At 38.4% G+C, this 20660-nt stretch overlaps 1 protein-coding gene across 6 annotated transcripts in view; it reads right to left on the bottom strand.

The window, feature by feature from the left end:
• CCDC141 (coiled-coil domain containing 141) overlaps positions 1 to 20660 on the bottom strand; it is a 219180-nt gene that overhangs the window by 151975 nt on the left and 46545 nt on the right. For all 6 annotated transcript variants that reach the window (XR_009520139.1, XR_009520140.1, XM_060016516.1 and 3 more), the window contains exons 5-6: positions 9108 to 9299; positions 5684 to 5792 (exon numbers count right to left, since the gene is read on the bottom strand). Coding sequence is in view for 4 of the 6 variants with exons in the window: in XM_060016516.1 (XP_059872499.1) it covers positions 5684 to 5792; positions 9108 to 9299 (301 nt within the window). In the remaining 2 variants the exon portion in view is untranslated. The remainder of the gene's footprint in view (positions 1 to 5683; positions 5793 to 9107; positions 9300 to 20660) is intronic.

The following is a 20660-nucleotide window of genomic DNA, read 5'->3' as shown; positions in this document are numbered from 1 at the left end:
TATGCCATATGACCTAGATCTGTCCAATAAAGTATTAGATGGTGCTATCTGCTCAGAGTAAGAAAGGTGTGATTAGGTGCACTGGGCAATTTGATTGAGGATTAAAAATACAAAAAAACAAACAACAAAAACAACCATATTCTTGGAAGCAGGACAGGGAATGGGATAAGTCAAGCAGAAGAAGAAAAGTCAGGGAGAGCATTCAAATTAAAGTAAATCTCTTAAAAGGAGAAGTGGAAACAAACATGAACAAGATGAGAGGGACAGAGGCAGAAAAAACCTATCTGTCTAGAAAAAATTCTTACGTGCAAGGGAAAGAAATAACTTGAAAATCAGGTGAAAACAAGTTATAGAAGTCCTTGGCTATAAAACTGAAGAGTTTTGATTTGTAGAGTCTTAATGTAATCATCAGTATAATTGATTCTCCATATGTAGGTATACATATTTCCTTACATTCAAGAATTTGTTATGATATTGTGAACAGTTACATACATACACACACACACACACGTGTACGCACGCATGCACACACACACACACACACACACACACACACACAGGAAGTATGGGCAGGTGGCGGGGTTTCCACGTAGTACTTCTTTTCTTCCTTTCATTAACTAGCTCTTTCACAACAGACTTTTCAAATGAAAGAGGGAAGCACAGCTTTCCATGCTCAGGGTATTGCAGACTGACAATGGGTCAGGCCAACCTGTTCTAGTCCCCACAAAATACATATAATTAGCGAAAATTTCCATTTGCAATCTTTTTCTGGTTTTCTGTTTCAACTTTTGCCAAAATGGTATAACCACCACCATGGTACCACCAGGCATGCAGCCTCCTGAGCCCAAGTTAACATGTACAAATGCACCCAGCCTATGGTCAGTCTGTTACCTGTTACTACAGTGGTGCTTAAAGTGGATCAATTGTTCTCTAAGTTTCCTCTGTCAGCTTCTTACATCTTACCATTTTTTTTTCACTGTTTATGCTTTCCTAGCTATTTATTCCATCAGTTGATCATACAAAGTGATGTATTTTTCCTCAGGGGTAAACTACCTAGATATATCATGAACTTCAAGAAATACAAAATCTCTACAGTGCATTTATTTTAATGATTGTATTGTTCTCTATATACAAGCCCCGCTTATGACATAACACCTTGTGATGTAAGGCTAGTAGATAGTCAATAAATTTTTGTTGTTTAACTGTTTTAATTGTAATTATATCTAAAAAAATATTAAAGTATACTTTATATTAATAACTTTACAGTTTGTCATCAATATTAAGTATAAATAACTAACTTAAGATGGATAAATGAGAGATATACACAAGTCAAAGTGAATTTATAGCTTGCTAACCTTTCCAAATGACTATTTTCTAAAAAGCATCAAGGTCACATTCTGACACTGGGAACATGGGTGACATTTCTTCCAAATACATTTTTAAATATTCCAAATATTACTCAATGAGATGGTATTTCTTAAACTCATTAATGGGTATTTTAAAATATACACAAACATAGAGAAAATAGTATAATAGACCCCAAAGTACCTATATCTCAGCTGCATTTAAAATATACATAGAACATCTAAGAAAAAGGAAGTAATAATATGATTATTCCTGTGAGGAAGCTTCTTAGGCGCTATGTTCATTTTAAAAAGGCCATTGGGGGCTTCCCTGGTGGCGCAGTGGTTGAGAGTCCGCCTGCTGATGCAGGGGACATGGGTTCGTGCCCCGGTCCAGGAAGATCCCACATGCCGCGGAGCGGCTGGTCCCGTGGGCCATGGCCGCTGAGCCTGCACATCCGGAGACTGTGCTCCGCAACGGGAGAGGCCACAACAGTGAGAGGCCCGTGTACCACAGAAAAAAAAAAAAAAAAAAAAAAAAAAGAAGGCCATTGGAAAACTGGAAGGTGCAATTGTGATTCTTCAGGGTTTATAACCAATTTTCTCCTTCTTAATGTCCCTGTAGTACCTTGTTTATTGCTCATTTTGCATCTGCTACTGAGTCTTAAATTGGGATTATATACAAATAACACTTAATAAACATACTTTGAGCTGGATGTTATTCTAAACCTTGGAGATTAAGAGATGTAATAATCCCAGTCCTCCAGAGTCTCATAATCTGGTGATGAAGAACAGGGAAATAAATTATTACTACACAGTGTGCCGGGTGGTGTAACAGAGGGACCCACAGAAAGAACAGAGAGAATTCACCAATAAATGTATACATGCCCCATCAAATTGTAGGCTTCCTGAGGACAAGGGCATGTACTCTTTCAACACACTTGACTCTGGTTTTCTCACCTGGCACGGGTTCAGAAAATACTGTTTAATTGTGTGTTGTTGAATTGAAAGCAATCAGTCTGATAAGTAGTCTGGAAACTATGTTTGCTGGGAAACACTTTAACTAACTAGGCATGTTCCACCCAAAGGAGAGAAGACTAGAGAGGACACGTTAGGCTTCAACTATTTCAAGGATTGTCGCATAGTGGAGGGAATGAACGTATTCTGTAACTTTCCAGAGGGTAAAACCTTCAACCCATTCATCCTGGTTCTGATCTCTGAAATGCTACAGGATAAGTCTCTGACATGCAACATAGCCTTAGCATTGCTGAAGAAGAAAATAGTATAGATTCTGACATAAATTGAAATACCATGAATATTAGGGATAAGTTTGATTATAGTTTTTCCAGTCATGTTATTAACCTTCATTATCCTAACATTCACATTTTGTGCTACTCACTGATCAACATCTCACTTATCATAATTGCTAGCTGTAGTTATAGCTATAATTTATTTCCTTAAATTTAAAGATAATAGATATTGCTGTGATATGAATGTCTGTCCCCCTAAAATTCATATGTTGAAATCCTAATGCTCAATGTGATGACATTAGGAGGTGGGGCCTTTGGGAGGTGACTAGGTCATGAGGATGAAGTCCTCGTGAATGGGATTAGTGTTCTTATAAAAGAGACCTCACAGAGCTCCCTAATCCCTTCTGCCATGTGAGGACACAATGAGAAGTCTGCAGCCCAGAAGAGGGCCCTCACCGGACCATACTGCACCCTGATCTCAGACATCCAGCCTCCAGAACGGGGAGGAATAAAATTCTGTTGTTGACAAGTCACCTACTCTGTGGCATTTTGTTAGAGCATCCTAAATGAACCAAGACAGAAATGACATCCTTAACTGAAAATCAGAGTTTTGTTCTTGAATATGTATTTCAAATCAGGTAATCTTAATCATATTCCACTGAATTAGTTGATTAATAAATTTCACCAACTCCCATATTATGAAAACAAAGCCCTTGAAGCTACCCTTTACCCTTGGGCATATGAATTGGGAGCCAAATATCCTGACTAGAGTCTCCTGCAATCCCTGTGCTTCACGTATCACACAGAGGGACACAAAAACGTCATGATAAACATGCCACCAGGATGGAAGAATATTTTGTCATCACAAAAATAAACTATGCTTTCTGTCTTTGGCTAGCACTGTTATCCATCTTTCTAGATTAAGAGGAGGCCCCGTGGACACCCCTGAAAGGCAGGGCATTGGTCCCACCATCAGCTGGATGCCAGGGCCCTGTAGCCTAAGCCCTCCAAATAAAGCAGCATGTGCCCCATGAAAACCGGCTCACTGAGTCACAGATCCTAGTAATTGAAGGAGCCAACATTAACAACAGCATTTAAGCATTCCCTGCTTCTAGCTGCATCCCCAAACATTTATGGAAAAGTCCCTACTTCCACAACCTCCCCCTCCAGTCCCTCCGGAAAATGCTTTCATTTGACTGCCTCAGTACTGAACCTCTTCATCAGAAGCATCAGTCACTGTCAGGTTTCTGGAGGTGAAATTGTTTTGTGATGATCTTGTTGGTGGCATGAAGATTGAATTGAGGCCACAGAACCCATCTCAGTGGCCTGGACTCAAGTCACTTTCCAGTCTCCTAAGAGGAATTTGGGCACAGCTAGATTGCTGTCGCTGTATAAAAATGGGCAGGCCGTTGCTCTAATGCTGATACTTTGCTTTTTGTTTTTTTTTTGGCTTTTTGCTGTACGCGGGGCTCTCACTGTTGTGGCCTCTCCCGTTGCGGAGCACAGGCTCCAGATGCGCAGGCTCAGCGGCCATGGCTCACGGGCCCAGCCACTCCGCGGCATGTGGGATCTTCCCGGACCGGGGCACGAACCTGTGTCCCCTGCATTGGCAGGTGGACTCTCAACCACTGCGCCACCAGGGAAGCCCCATAATGCTGATACTTTTGATGCTGTTTATAACCCCTGCTAGTGACAGGTCCTACAGAACAGTAATCTGTTAAAATTATAGGTATATATGTAGTCAGATCTCAAAAAATTTACACAGGAAAGATTGAGTCCTTTAATCTTTGAGTTTTAGAAAAATAATGATCTACTATCTAGGGTCCTTTGGAGGGTGATATAAACACAATCTGTCTGTGGCTTTAAAAACAACTTTTGTCCCTGTCTAGCACGACCAGGTTTGTGAAGCTAGAAGGTGAGTTAGAACTAAGACAAATGAATTCAGGAAGCCATCCACTTGTACTCAGTAATAATTGGAAGAACCCATTAGGAAGAAAAGAAGTATTGTTCCTATCTATTTATCTAATCTGCTTTCACGGAAAAAGATTACAGTAAACAGGTGTTCTTCTACAAATGCCTTTCTTACTACAGCCCTGGTCCAGCCCAAATGCTGGTGGAAAAGGCCTAGCATACAAATTGTTGGTTAACAACTAGACAATCTTTACAGTTGTTTTGGGGGGAGTTGAAAATAATTTTATATAGTGTTTTATTAGATTTTTATCTGGAAAAAGTTCACTAATCCTTTTTTTTTTAAAGTCCAATAGTGAAGGAAAATTTCCTTATTCAGAGCTGTTATTGAAAGGGTGACCTTCATTTCCTGACCCTTAGAAGAAACAGTCACTGAATTCAACCATTTATTCAATCAAGAAATATTTCATGAGGGGCTTCCGTGGTGGCACAGCGGTTAAAAATCTGCCTGCCAATGCAAGGGACATGGGCTTGAACCCTGGTCTGGGAAGATCCCACATGCCGCGGAGCAACTAAGCCCATGTACCACAACTACTGAGCCTGCGCTCTAGAGCCCACGAGCCACAGCTACTGATCCCATGTGCCACAACTACTGAAGCCCACATGCCTAGAGCCCGTGCTCTGCAACAAGAGAAGCCACCGCAATGAGAAGCCCGCGCAATGCAACGAAGAGTAGCCCCTGCTCGCCGCAACTAGAGAAAGCCCGCGTGCAGCAATAAAGACCCAACACAGCCAAAAAAATAAACAAATAAAATTAATTAATTAATTAATTAAAACTGTATAAAAAAAGGAAATATTTCACGAGGATCCACCAAGTGCCGAGACCTCGCTAGATGCTGAGGATATGTAAGGATGAGCGAGGTGGAAATGGCTCCTCCTCAGGAACTAAGATCTAGCAGACTGCAAAACTGAACCTCCCAGAGGCTCTTCCTCTACCGCCCCTTAGAATCATTTACAACCAGTTCTTTCTTGCAGAATATGACCAGAAATAAGGCTTTATTTAACCTTACTTGGAACAAGTTGAGGTATACATAATCAGATAAATTAAAAATATACTGTCATGCACGAGCATTCCCATATTAACAGCTTTAAAAGCTTATGTGAGGAAGAAATAGTTCTTGCCTTTGGTATGATGTTCATGAAGCTGAAGGAGTGATTTCAAGGACTCGGCACTCTCAAACTCCTGAGTGTTCTGGAGGAAATCTTCCGTTTGGTCTATTTTAATGGCAAACTACAACAGAAATGCAGGAGAAAGACATATGAAAAACTAAAAAACACTGTGCCACTTTTAGTTATTTGTAAACATTTTTCATGAATTAATGGCCTAGCTGATTGTGTATGTGTTTGTGTGAGCATGTGCTGGCTCACGTGTTTGTATGAGGTTTTGTGTTTGCATGTAGTCAGTTTACAAAGTACTAGGATAAGAACTTTCTTCTCTTTCCTTTGCATTCTTTTCATACCTGGAAATATGTTATCTGTGCTGAAGTAAACCAATTTGTTTACTATTCTAATGTGTATTGAAATTTTAAACTAAAATTATTGTGTCCCATAATACAAATACAGCCACTGTCAACATTCTAAAGCAGTTTCTCAAAGAACAACCAGAAAGTTTGTTAAAAGAAACCAACAAAAGTTTGGTTAGCCAGTAACCTACATAATTATTAGTAAATTTAACTTAAGAATCCACTTGAGGTTGAAATATAGTTCATTTTTTTCTCTATAATTAGACCTAGAACTAAAAAAGGTAAGTTTCAGAATAATACATAGTCTAATCCCATCTCTACACTTGATTTTAGCCCGAGTGAGGAGAAGTAATGTGTAATTACTTATACAAAGCAAAAATACATATATTTGTACAGAAAGTGGTCCAAAAAGATACATAGCAAAGGGTTGCCTTTGTGAGAATGAATAGGATTAGGGATAGGTGAGGGGTGGTAAACTTTTAGCTTTTAAATCTATAACTTATAATTTTGTTTGCATTTTTATCAATGATTTTATGTACTTTTATAGAAATAAAAATGAAATTAGATGTAGCAAGAATGAAAAATAGAAAATTTCTCCTCTGTTTCAAGAAAAAAAAGGAAGAGCAATTTGACACCCTAAGTGGTAAGGAACATGACCAGTCTCTCTTTTTGTGTTTCTCCATAGAGGAAGTATGAAAGGGAGATGCTTGAAGTGATGTCAAAATTCTCAGGGGAATAACCTTAGATACAAATTTCAGAAAAGGGAAAAATATACTTGGTTATGCTAGTACAGTATATCCATAGTAGTGGACAAATAACTGGTTTGCTTTAGCACTGTGGTTCAAAGGAAATTATTATCATTTATAAGAGCATTTAAATCAACACATTCACCTTTGGATCAGGTGTAGAATAAACTCATAAAGGTGAAGTATCAGTGAGAAAGACACAGAAGCCTATCACAGTGCCTGTCACCTTTTTTCAAGTTTTATCCAAACTCTCATCTTTGGATTTAGTGATATTTAATATTTTTATGTGACTATTTGATTAACAAGATTTACTACATTTTGATTATTACAATAGCCATATAAAATTCAGTTATAAATGGCATGAAAAGATGAGAGAGCAACTGATGAGCACGTCCCCTTTTGAAATGCAGAGAAGGCTTCTACCATCCTGTTAGAACCAGCAGATGGACACTGTCACTTGGGGACACTGTTTCTAAACTGAAGCACAGTGTTTGAGAAGCCTGTGAGCCTGAAGCCATCTTGTACTATCAACCACGCAATAAGAAGTCATTTTGTATTTCTAAAGAACTCCTGCGTGCACATAGTTCAGTAAGTGGATCCTATCTACATATCGTTTACATCTCTAATTCATTCTATTTCTAATAGTTGATTTTAAAGACATTCTTTGAAGAGAAACTTCAAAGAAAAAGAATAAAACAAAACCCTGGTGGGTAGTTTGGTTCTCCCTGTAGATCACTACAAGAAGTTTTGGAGTCACTGTGTAACTTATATCTATATTTCAACTGGTTTGACACTTTTTAAAAAACAAACCAATAAATAAACAATGCTTTACTCAGAAAAAGCTTCCTTCAAGTTCTATTAACTTTTATCTCGGGGATATTTTCTTTTCCCTACTTTTCTTCTTTCTGCAGGTAGTACAGGATAGAAGTGGCAACAAGGGGACACTTTTCAAAGACACTATTCTTAATTTTACCCTTATTCTTTTTTTTTGAATCACTAATGAAAATTGCTTTGGCATACACAAGGGGCAGGGAAAATCACGTAGGAGTTTTCCATCAGCTAAGTATGAAGTAGTCCACAAAATTGGAAGGAGGATAATATATGAAACTTCATCTTTTCATGAGGAATCAGAGTGCTGGGTTGAATTACAGGTTGACTTACACTTCCTTTTATTTCATGTAATATCTGGAAGTCATTTCTCATCATATAGAAAATCAGCTAGTATTAATGCTCCTACCCAGTGAGAAACAAATATTGGACTTAATGTTTAAAAAAAGATAACTTCCTATGCTCAAATGACCTGAATTTCAAGGGCACTAATACTTATACCCCACTTACTAAGATGAAATGAATCAGATGTATCTATAATTTGACCCCTGTAGGTGTATTTTGCTTGGTTTATTTCTTTTCAGAGAAGAAAACTGTGTGTGGAACTTTTCCCCGAGATGATCTGTGAGTTGGACTTCAGTGTTCAAATTGTGAAAAACAAACCTTGAGAGTTACAATAAGATTTTTGCTCCTCCTTTTAACTTTTAAACGAGTTCATGATGTATGAAATTATCTACCTCAATTTTAATGTTCTATTACTAATCTTCTTTCCTTCATTATTTTGGATTTAAGTCCTGAATTTTCAGTTTGGAAATGTCATATTTTTCAACCTAGTGCTTTATCATAATGAAGCAGTGCTTTCACATCAAAATGAATGTAGTGAAATTTCCAGTTAGTATCTTACACTAAATATAACACCTCTTTTGATAATGTTCTTTGAATCTTACATTTTGAAATTGGGTTCCTCAAAAAAACTTAGGCCCAGGACTTTTTCCTTCCCTTATATTTTAACAAGCTCAGACTATGGAAACTCAACTATATGCCTTAGGAAAGTACTCTATCATATACTATGCTTACAAGTCAAACATTCTATGGAATATTCTGCAATTTCTTTTTCATAAGCAGTAGAAGAAATTGCATCTTCCAACTTTCAGTTAACAAGAACACGTTAGACCAGCATTTCCTAGTAATTCTATCATCAGGGGTAATTATTTGATTTAGTAATTGTATTACTATTATCTAAAGAGGGAAATATATCAAAATGACTTATGGGTAAAAGATCCCATTTTTACTTAATATTTATCTATTTTAATTAACTGTACTTAGTTTTTGTTTGAAGGCCTACATTTAAAATATTAACAATTTTATTTTTTGAAAATTAAAGATTAAATGTATATATCTTGGTTATTCTACCATTTTTTGAACTGAATACAATGTCTATTTGCAGAAAGAAAACATTTTCATGAGTGCTCTGATGTGGAGAAGGGGAAAGTTTTTTTAAACACAAACCTCCAAGGCATTTTCAAAAAATTCAGAGGTCAACCTGAGAAGCTCCCTCCTTCTCTCAAGCATGGAGACCAGGGCTGCCCACGCTTCACCCAGAGTTTTGGCCATGGCATCATAGACCTGGCTCTGATCCTTGTTCTCTTGAGCCGTCTTGTCTGCTTCCTGCAGGAGTTCCCATACTCGGTCTTCCAAAGCCTAAGTCCAGGCAAGAAAAGACAGAGTGTCACTCAATATAAGAACTTGGGATCATATTTTAAACATTTGGATTTTTGAAATTATATGCACTCTAGGAAGGTCTAGAAGAGAATTTATAAACACAAACTGCTGTGCAGGCAGGTAGATCAAGCAGGCAGGAGGGAGCAATGGAGACTGTGGTGAACTGCGGAGCATGGCCAGGCAAAAGACATCCACATTTAAACATTGTTCAAACACTGTAGAGATTTATCAAAAATATACAGCTACAGGGACTTCCCTGGAGGTCCAGTGGTTAAGACTCTGTGCTTCCACCACAGGGGGCATGGGTTCAATCCCTGGTTGGGGAACTAAGATCCCGCATGCCACGGCACAGCACCCCCCTAAAAATACAACTACATACCCAGGGGTACAGAATACTGTGTTGACCTCACATTTCAAAAAAGGAGAACTAATTGGAATACATCTAGAAAGGAGTAATCATGAAAAAACTATTGTGAGAAATGAACCCAGTAAAATTTATTATTTATTCTAAATAGTTGTTATTGTTAATATACTTGTGAAGCTTAGTGTAAATGTTATGAGTAAGTTCTTGAAAGTGAATAGTCATAATGTAAAAATTAGAATATCTGTAACCAACACTACAAATTGTTTGTAGTGAAGCTTAGTGTAAATGTTATGAGTAAGTTCTTGAAAGTGAATAGTCATAATGTAAAAATTAGAATATCTGTAACCAACACTACAAATTGTTTCAACAAAATATGGAAGATGAAGGGCAACATGTGCTTCCATAATTGTCTCATTTGGGGATGAAGAAGGATCCCACAGATCCCATTTTGTTCTTGATATTGGCACCAAAATCAAGGCACAATTTAAAAATATAATAGACTAACAATAACATGAACAAATTCTAAAATGTCAACAGAAAAGGAAACTAAACATGTGCTAATGCAAAATACAACAAAGAAAACAGAAGACATAAGAACGCATTTATTTGGGCACACAAAAACCCAAAATATAGCGATAGGAATATGATTAAATATCAGTTAACACCCAAAAAATGGATGTTAACTTTTCAATTAAAAGACGAACATGGGCTTCCCTGGTGGTGCAGTGGTTGGGAGTCTGCCTGCCAATGCAGGGGACACGGCTTCGTGTCCCGGTCCGGGAAGATCCCACATGCCGCGGAGCGGCTGGGCCTGTGAGCCATGGCCGCTGAGCCTGCGCATCCGGAGCCTGTGCTCCGCAACGGGAGAGGCCACAACAGTGAGAGGCCCGCATACCGCAAAAAAAAAAAAAAAAAAAAAAAAAAAAAAAAAAAGATGAACATTATCAGATTAAGGGGAAAAAAATTCAACTAATTTATGTTTTCTGGAGTCATAAAACTAAACTGAAAAGACGTAACATTTGAAATAAACTGAAAAGAAATAACATTTGAAAAGACATAACATTTGAAAATAAACTGAAAAGTCATAACATTTGAAAATAAGAGGATGAAATATATCAGGCAAAGACAAAAAAGTAAAGGAGGATTAGCAATGTTAATCTCAGACAAATTAGAAATCAAAACAAAAATCACTGTGATTAAAAAATGGTACTCTATATTGATAAATTACACAATCTGTAGGGAAAATAAGGCACTTATGATGTTTACATTTATGACATTTAAATATTTCAAGTAGGTATACCCAGTCAGATCAAAATGCAATAAAAGTAGAAATAAACAACAAAAGGCCAGATGATAAAACAAATCTCTTAGAAATTTTAAGAAAACAATTTAAAGAATAATTCCTAGATCAAATGAAGGAAAAACCTACAATTACAGACTATTTAGGAAAAAAAACAATGTTTAAATATGTTTAAAACCTAAGATATACAGATGACTTTATGCTTAGATGAAATTCATAGCATTAGACAACTTTGTTCATAAAGAAAGAAAAAATATATTAATTAAACATTCAAGTCTAAATTATAGAAAAAGATTCATAAAATAAAACAAAAATTAAAGGGGATTAATTGATTAAATACAAAATCAGAAATTAACAAATTAGAGAAAAATATAAGAAGTTTTTTAAAATGTTGATTCATTGAAAAGCCAAATGAAATATAAAAACATCTGACAGGTGGGATCAAGATGGCAGAGTAGGAAGATCCTGAGCTTATGTCCTCCCACAGACAAACCAAAACTACAACTAGATATAGAACAACTCTTTCTGAGAAAGACCTGAAGAACAGCTCTTCCAAAATTAAGGACAATTTTTAAAAACCACATCAAGATGGGTAGGAGGGGCAGAGATGTGATGTAGTCAGGACACCACACCCACCCTGGTGCAGTGACCCACAAGTGGGAAGGGGTATCACAAACTTGAAGGTCCTCTCTAAGGAGTGAGGGGTTCGAGCCCCACACTGGGCACCTCAGGCTTTGGTACCAGCACTGGGAGGACAAGGCCCCTTAACTAGCTTTGAAAACCAGCAGGGCTTATGCAGAGCTAGAGGGCTGTAAGAAACAGAGTCTTAGAGGGCTTGCACACAGACTCACTCATTCTGCGTCCCAGTGCAGAGGCAGCAGTTTGAAAAGTGCCTGGTGTTCTAGCCAGCCTGCCAAGGTTGCCCCAGCATGCCCCTGGCCCATGCCTGCTCCAGCTCCAGATGGCCTGCCAACGCTGCCCGGCACATGCAGTCTACATTGAAGATGCTCCTACTCAAGACCACACCTTAAAGACTGGGAGAAGTAACTATTTTGTCTAATCCATAGAAAAAAATACAGAAAACCAAACAAAATGAGGAGACAGAGGAATTTATTCCAAACAAAAGAACAAGATAAAACCTCAGGGAAAAAAAAAGCCCTAATAAAATGGAGATAAGTAATTTACCTGATAGAGAGTCAAAGCAACAGTCATAAAGTTGCACATCAAACTCAGGAGGGGAGGGCTTCCCTGGTGGTGCAGTGGTTGGGAGTCTGCCTGCCGATGCAGGGGACACGGGTTTGTGACCCAGTCCGGGAAGATCCCACATGCCGTGGAGCGGCTGGGCCCGTGAGCCATGGCCGCTGAGCCTCCGCATCCGGAGCCTATGCTCCGCAACGGGAGAGGCCACAACAGTGAGAGGCCCGCGTACCGCAAAAAAAAAAACAAAACCTCAGGAGGGGAATGCAGGAACACAGTAAGAACTTCAACAGATTTAGGAAATATAGAAAAGAACCAATCAGAGCTGAAGAATACAATAACTGAAATAATACACTAGACAGGATTAAACCACAAATTAGATGATACAGAAGAACATACACACAGCCTGGAAGACAAAATAGTGGAAATCATCCAATCAGAACAGCAAAAAGAAAAAAGAATTAAAAAAAAATTAGGATAGTTTAAGAAACCTCTGGGACAACATCAAGAGTATTAACATTCAGACTTCCCTGGTGGCACAGTGGTTAAGAATCCACCTGCCAATGTAGGGGACATGAGTTCGATCCCTGGTCTGGGAAGATCCCACATGCCGCGGAGCAACTAAGCCCATGCGCCACAACTACTGAGCCTGTGCTCTAGAGCCCACAAGCCACAACTACTGAGCCATCATGCCACAACTACTGAAGCCCACACACCTAGAGCCCGTGCTCCACAACAAAAGAAGCCACTGCAATGAGAAGCACGCACACCACAAGGAAGAGTAGCCCCCACTCACTACAACTAGAGAAAGCCTGTGCACAGCAATCAAGACCCAATGCAGCCAAAAGTAAATAAATAAATTTATATTTAAAAAAGAGTAATAACATTCGCATTATAGGGGTCCCAGAAGGAGAAAAGAGAGAGGGGCAGAAAACTTATTTGAAGAAATAATGGCTGAAAACTTTCCCCAAACTAGGTAAGGAAACAGAGCTTTCCTCCAAGATCAGGAACAAAACAATGATGCCCATCCTCATCACTTTTATTCAATATAAAATTGGAAGTCTTAGCCATAGCAATCAGACAAGAAGTAAAATGTATCCAAATTTGAAGAAAAGTAGTAAAATTCTCACTATTTGCAGATGACATGATACAATATATATAGAAAATGCTAAAGACTCCACCAAAAAAACTATTAGAACTAATAAATGAATTTAGCAAAGGTGCAGGATACAACATTGATATGTAGAAATCTGTTGCATTTCTATACACTAATAATGAACTATCAGAAAGTGAAATTAAGAAAACAATTCTATTTATAATTGCATCAAAAAGAATAAAATAAACTATGAATAAATTTAACCAAAAAAGTGAAAAACCTATACTCTGAAAATTGTAAGACACTGATGAAAGAACTTGAAGATGACATAAATAAATGGAAAGATATACCATGCTCATAAATCGGAAGAATATTGTTAAAATGTCCATAATACCCAAAGCAATCTACAGATTCAATGAAATCCTTATCAAGATATCCATGGCATTTTTCACAGAACTACAAGAAATAATCCTAAAATCTATATGGAATCACAAAAGACCCTGAATGCAAAAAGCAATCTTTTTTAAAAAAATAAATTTATTTATTTTTGGCTGCACGGGGTCTTCGTTGCTGCGCACGGGCTTTCTCTAGTTGCAACGAGCAGGAACTACCCTTCATTGCGGTGCATAGGCTTCTTATTGCAGTGGCTTCTGTCTGTTGCGGAGCATAGGCTCTAAGTGCACGGGTTTCAGTAATTGTGGCATGCGGGCTCAGTAGTTGTGGTTCACGGGCTCTAGAGCACAGGCTCAGTGGTTGTGGCACACGGGCTTAGTTGCTCCGCGGCATGTGGGATCTTGCCGGACCACGGCTCGAACTTGTGTCCCCTGCATTGGCAGGCAGACTGTTAACCACTACACCACCAGGGAAGTCCCAGAAAAAGGAGTCTTGTGAAAGAAGAACAAAGCTGAAGGAATCACATTCCCTGATTTCAAACTATACTGCAAAGCTATAGTAGTCAAAACAGCATTGTAATGGGCACATACCCTGAGAAAACCATAATTCAAAAAGAGTCATGTACCACAATGTTCATTGCAGCTCTATTTACAATAGCTGGGACATGGAAGCAACTTAAGTGTCCATCGACACATGAATGGATAAAGAAGATGTGGCACATATATACAATGGAATAATACTCAGCCATAAAAGGAAATGAAATTGAGTTATTTGTAGTGAGGTGGATGGACCTAGAGCCTGTCATACAGAGTGAAGTAAGTCAGAAAGAGAAAAACAAATACGGTATGCTAATACACATATATAGAATCTAAAAAAAAAACAAAAAAGGTTCTGACGAACCTAGGGGCAGGACAGAAATAAAGACACAGACATAAAGAATGGACTTGAGGACATGGGGAAGGGGAAGGCTAAGCTGGGACGAAGTGAGACAGTAGTATTGACATATATTCACTACCAAATGTAAAACAGATAGCTAGTGGGAAGCAGCTGCATAGCACAGGGAGATCAGCTGGGTGCTTTGTGACCACCTGGAGGGGTGGGATAGGGAGGGTGGGAGGAAGACGCAACAGGGAGAGGATATTGGGATATATGTATACATATAACTGATTTACTTTGTTATACAGCAGAAACTAACACAACACTGTAAAGCAATTATACTCCAATAAAGATGTTAAAAAAAAAAATGGTGGGGCCAACTCTATGTAGCTTCTCAAGTCTCCTATCCCATTTGTGTGATATTCTGTCTGCCTCTTCTGCTCTTCCTCATTTCATTCCTTGTAAACTGTTCCTCCTTGAAGGAGGCCACCTTTCTTGAAAAGCTACCCCCAGAGTCCCTCAGGTAGACTTTGGAGCACACTTCTTACGGTTCCACTTGTTTAGATTCTGCTCATCACGTTACATTTAAGTTACCAGTCTACAAGCCTATCTCCTTGTCAGACTGTGACTTTTGATTTTGTATTCCTGGCACCACTACATTTCAACCTTGGCTACATCCCTAGTGCCTAGAGTAGTAATTTTATTGAAGACATTCGAAAGTTATTTGTTGAATGAATAAAAAGCTACTCCAAAAAATGAAAGAATCTAAACTGCTAATGATGAAAAAAGGCAAACAATGTTTCAGAGCATATTTTCCTTAGGGATTGGCCACAAACTAGCTTAGGCAAGTTGCTGCATTTTCAAGGGAATTAGCTTCTTCATTAGTAAAATCAGGATGGTGGTTAATGATGATATTCTATATTCTATGACGAGTTTTATTTCAGCAATTATTTTATTTATGGATTTCAATAATCATTTTGATTGAAAAATAAAAAATAGGAGCCTGAACCAAGATGGTGGAGTAGAAGGACGGGCTCTCACTCCCTCTTGGGAGAACACTAGAATCACAACTAGCTGCTGGACAATCATCGACAGGAAGACACTGGAACTCACCAAAAAAGATACCCCACATCCAAAGACAAAGGAGAAGGCCCAATGGGATGGGAGGTGGGGCTAAATCACAGTAAAATCAAATCTCATAACTGCTGGGTGGGTGACTCACAGACTGGAGAACACTTATCCCACAGAAGTCCACCCACTGGAGTGAAGGTTCTGAGTACCACGTCAGGCTTCCCAACCTGGGGGTCTGGCAACGGGAGGAGGAATTCCTAGAGAATCAGACGTTGAAGGCTAGTGGGAGTTGAATGCAGGACTTCGACAGGACTGGGGGAAACAGAGACTTCACTCTTGGAGGGCACCAACAAAGTAGTGTGTGCATTGGGACCCAGGGGAAGGAGCAGTGACACCAGGGGAGACTGAACCAGACCTACCTGCTAGTGTTGGAGGGTCTCCTGCAGAGGTGGGGGGTGGCTGTGGCTCACCGTGGGAACAAGGACACTGGCAGCAGAAGTTCTGGGAAGTACTCCTTGGCATGAGCCCTCCCAGAGTCTGCCATTAGCCCCACCAAAGAGCCCAGGTAGGCTCCAGTGTTGGGTTGCCTCAGGCCAAACAACCAACAGGGAGGGAACCCAGCCCCACCCATCAGCAGTCAGGCAGATTAAAGTTTTACTGAGCTCTGCCCACCAGAGCAACAGTCTGCTCTACCCACCACCAGTCCCTCCCATCAGGAAACTTGCACAAGCCTCTTAGATAGCCTCATCCACCAGAGGGCAGACAGCAGAAGCAGGAAGAACTACAGTCCTGCAGTCTGTGGATCAAAAACCACATTCACAGAAACATAGACAAGATGAAAAGGCAGAGGGCTATATAACAGATGAAGGAACAAGATAAAACCCCAGAAAATCAACTAAATGAAGTGGAAATAGGCAAACTTCCAGAAAAAGAATTCCGAGTAATGATAGCAAAGATGATTCAACCTTGGAAAAAGAACGGAGGCAAAGATCGAGAAGATGCAAGAAATGTTTAACAAAGACCTAGAAGAATTAAAGAACAAACAAACAGAGATGAACAATAACTGAAATGAAAACTACACTAGAAGGAAGCAATAGCAGAATAACTGAGGCAGAAGAACGGATAAGTGACCTGGAAGACAGAATGGTGGAATTCACTGCCGCAGAACAGAATAAAGAAAAAAGAATGAAATGAAGACAGCCTAAGAGACCTCTGGGACAACATTAAATGCAACAACAAGCGCATTATAGGGGTCCCAGAAGGAGAAGAGAGTGAGTAAGGACCAGAGAAAATATTTGAAGAGATTATAGTCGAAAACTTCCCTAACATGGGAAAGGAAATAGCCACCCAAGTCCAGGAAGCTCAGAGAGTCCCATACGTAAACCCAAGGAGAAACACGCCAAGACACATAGTAATCAAACTGGCAAAAATTAAAGATGAAAAATTATTGAAAGCAGCTGGGGGAAAATGACAAATAACACACAAGGAAACTCCCAAAAGGTTAACGGCTGATTTCTCAGCAGAAACTCTACAAGCCAGAAGGGACTGGCATGAAATACTTAAAGTGATGAAAGGGAAGAACCTACAACCAAGATTACTCTACCCGGCAAGGATCTCATTCAGATTCGATGGAGAAATCAAAAGCTTTACAGACAAGCAAAAGCTAAAAGAATTCAGCACCACCAAACCAGCTCTACACAAGTGCTAAAGGAACTTCTCTAAGTGGAAAACACAAGAGAAGAAAAGGACCTAAAAACACAAACCCAAAACAATTAAGAAAATGGTCATAGGAACACACATATCAATAATTACCTTAAACATGAATGGATTAAATGCTCCACCCAAAAGACACAGGTTTGCTGAATGGATACAAAAACAAGACCCATCTATATGCTGTCTATGAGAGACCCACTTCAGACCTAGGGACACATACAGACTGAAAGTGAGGGGATGGAAAAAGATATTCCATGCAAATGGAAATCAAAAGAAAGCTGGAGTAGCAATACTCATATCAGATAAAATAGACTTTAAAATAAAGAATGTTACAAGAGACAAGGCAGAACACTACATAATAATCAAGGGATCAATCCAAGAAGAAGATATAACAAATATAAATATATATGCACCCAACACAAGAGCACCTCAATACATAAGGCAACTGCTAACAGCTATAAAAGAGGAAATCGACAGTAACACAATAATAGTGGGGGACTTTAACACCTCACTTACACCAATGGACAGATCATCCAAAATGAAAATAAGGAAACAGAAGCTTTAAATGACACAATAGACCAGATAGACTTAATTGATATTTATAGGACATTCCATCCAAAAACAGCAGATTACTCTTTCTTCTCAAGTGCGCACAGAACATTCTCCAGGATAGATCACATCTTGGGTCACAAATCAAGCCTCAGTAAATTTGAGAAAATTGAAATTGTATCAAGCATCTTTTCTGACCACAAGACTATGAGATTAGAAATGAATTAGAAGGAAAAAAAATGTAAAAAACACAAACATATGGAGGCTAAACAACACCTTACTAAATAACCAAGAGATCACTGAAGAAATCAAAGAGGAAATCAAAAAATACCTAGAGACAAATGACAATGGAAACACGACGATCCAAAACCTATGCGATGCAGCAAAAGCAGTTCTAAGAGGGAAGTTTATAGCTATACAAGCCTACCTCAAGAAACAAGAAAAATCTCAAATACACAATCTAAACTTACACCTAAAGGAACTAGAGAAAGAAGAACAAACAAAACCCAAAGTTAGCAGAAGGAAAGAAATCATACAGATCAGAGCAGAAATAAATGAAATAGAAACAAAGAAAACAATAGCAAAGATCAATAAAACTAAAAGCCGGTTCTTTGAGAAGATAAACAAAATTGATAAACCATTAGCCAGACTCATCAAGAAAAAGACGGAGAGGACTCAAATCCATAAAATTAGAAATGAAAAAGGAGAAGTTACAAGAGACACCACAGAAATACAAAGCATCCTAAGAGACTACTACAAGCAATTCTATGCCAATAAAATGGAAAATCTGGAAGAAATGGACAAATTCTTAGAAAGGTATAACCTTCCAAGACTGAACCAGGAAGAAATAGAAAATATGATCAGACCAATCACAAGTAATGAAATTGAAACTGTGATGAAAAATCTTCCAACAAAAGTCCAGGACCGGATGGCTTCACAGGTGAATTCTATCAAACATTTGGGGAAGAGCTAACACCCATCCTTCTCAAACTCTTCCAAAAATTTCAGAGGAAGGAACACTCCCAAACTCATTCTATGAGGCCACTATCACCCTGATACCAAAACCAGGCAAAGATACTACAATAAAAGAAAATTACATACCAATATCACTGATGAATGCAGATGCAAAAATCGTCAACAAAATACTAGCAAACAGAATCCAACAACACATTAAAAGGATCATACACCATGATCAAGTGGGATTTATCCCAGAGATGGAAGGATTCTTCAATATACGCAAACAATCAATGTCATAAACCATGTTAACAAATTGAAGAATAAAAACCATATGATCATCTCAAGAGATGCAGAAAAAGCTTTTGAAAAATTTAACACCCATTTATGATAAAAAAAAAACTCTCCAGAAAGTGGGCATAGAGGGAACCTACCTCAACATAATAAAGGCCACATATGACAAACCACAGCAAACGTCATTCTCAATGGTAAAAAACTGAAAACATTTCCTCTAAGATCAGGAACAAGGCAAGGATGTCCACTCTCACCACTATTATTCAACATACTTTTGGAAGTCCTACCCATGGCAGTCAGAGAAGAAAAAGAAATAAAAGGAATACAAATTGGGAAAGAAGAAGTAAAACCGTCACTGTTTGCAGATGACATGATACTATACATAGAGAATCCTAAAGATGCCACCAGAAAACTACTAGAGCTAATCAATGAATTTGGTAAAGTTGCAGGATACAAAATTAATGCACAGAAATCTCTTGCATTCTTATACACTAACAATGAAAAATCTGAAAGAGAAATTAAGAAAACACTCCCATTTACCACTGCAACAAAAAGAATAAAATACCTAGGAATAAACCTACCTAGGGAGACAAAAGACCTGTATGCAGACCTAGGGAGACAAAAGACCTGTATGCAGAAAGCTATAAGACACTGATGAAAAAAATTAAAGATGATACAAACAGATGGAGAGATATACCATGTTCTTGGATTAGAAGAATCAATATTGTGAAAATAACTATACTACCCAAAGCAATCTACAGAGTCAATGTAATCCCTATCAAATTACCAGTGGCATTTTTTACAGAACTAGAACAAAAAATCTTAAAATTTGTATGGAGACACAAAAGACCCCAAATAGCCAAAGCCGTCTTGAGGGAAAAAACGGAGCTGGGGGAATCAGACTCCCTGACTTCAGACTATACTACAAAGCTACAGTAATTGAGACCATATGGTACTGGCACAAAAACAGAGACATAGATCAATGGAACAAGATAGAAAGCCCAGAGATAAACCCACGCACATATGGTCACCTTATCTTTGATAAAGTAGGCAAGAATATACAATGGAGAAAAGACAGCCTCTTCAATAAGTGGTGCTGGGAAAACTGGACAGCTACATGTAAAAGAATGAAATTAGAACTCTTCCTAACACCATACACAAAAATAAACTCAAAATGGATTAGATACGTAAATGTAAGACTGGACACTATAAAACTCTTAAAGGAAAACATAGGAAGAACACTCTTTGACATAAATCACAGCAAGATCTTTTTTGATCCACCTCCTAGAGTAATGGAAATAAAAATAAAAATAAACAAATGGGACCTAATGAAACTTCAAAGCTTTTTCACAGCAAGGAAACTATAAACAAGACGAAAAGACAACCCTTAGAATGGGAGAAAATATTTGCAAACGAATCAATGGACAAAGGATTAATCTCCAAAATATATAAACAGTTCATGCAGCTCAATATTAGGAAAACAAACAACCCGATCAGAAAATGGGCAGAAGACCTAAATAGACATTTCTCCGA

This window comes from Delphinus delphis, chromosome 7, assembly GCF_949987515.2.
Source record: "Delphinus delphis chromosome 7, mDelDel1.2, whole genome shotgun sequence".
Classification (NCBI taxonomy): domain Eukaryota; kingdom Metazoa; phylum Chordata; class Mammalia; order Artiodactyla; family Delphinidae; genus Delphinus; species Delphinus delphis.
The sequence above is the reverse complement of the archived record's forward strand: the minus strand, read 5'-3'. Positions and strand labels throughout refer to the sequence as shown.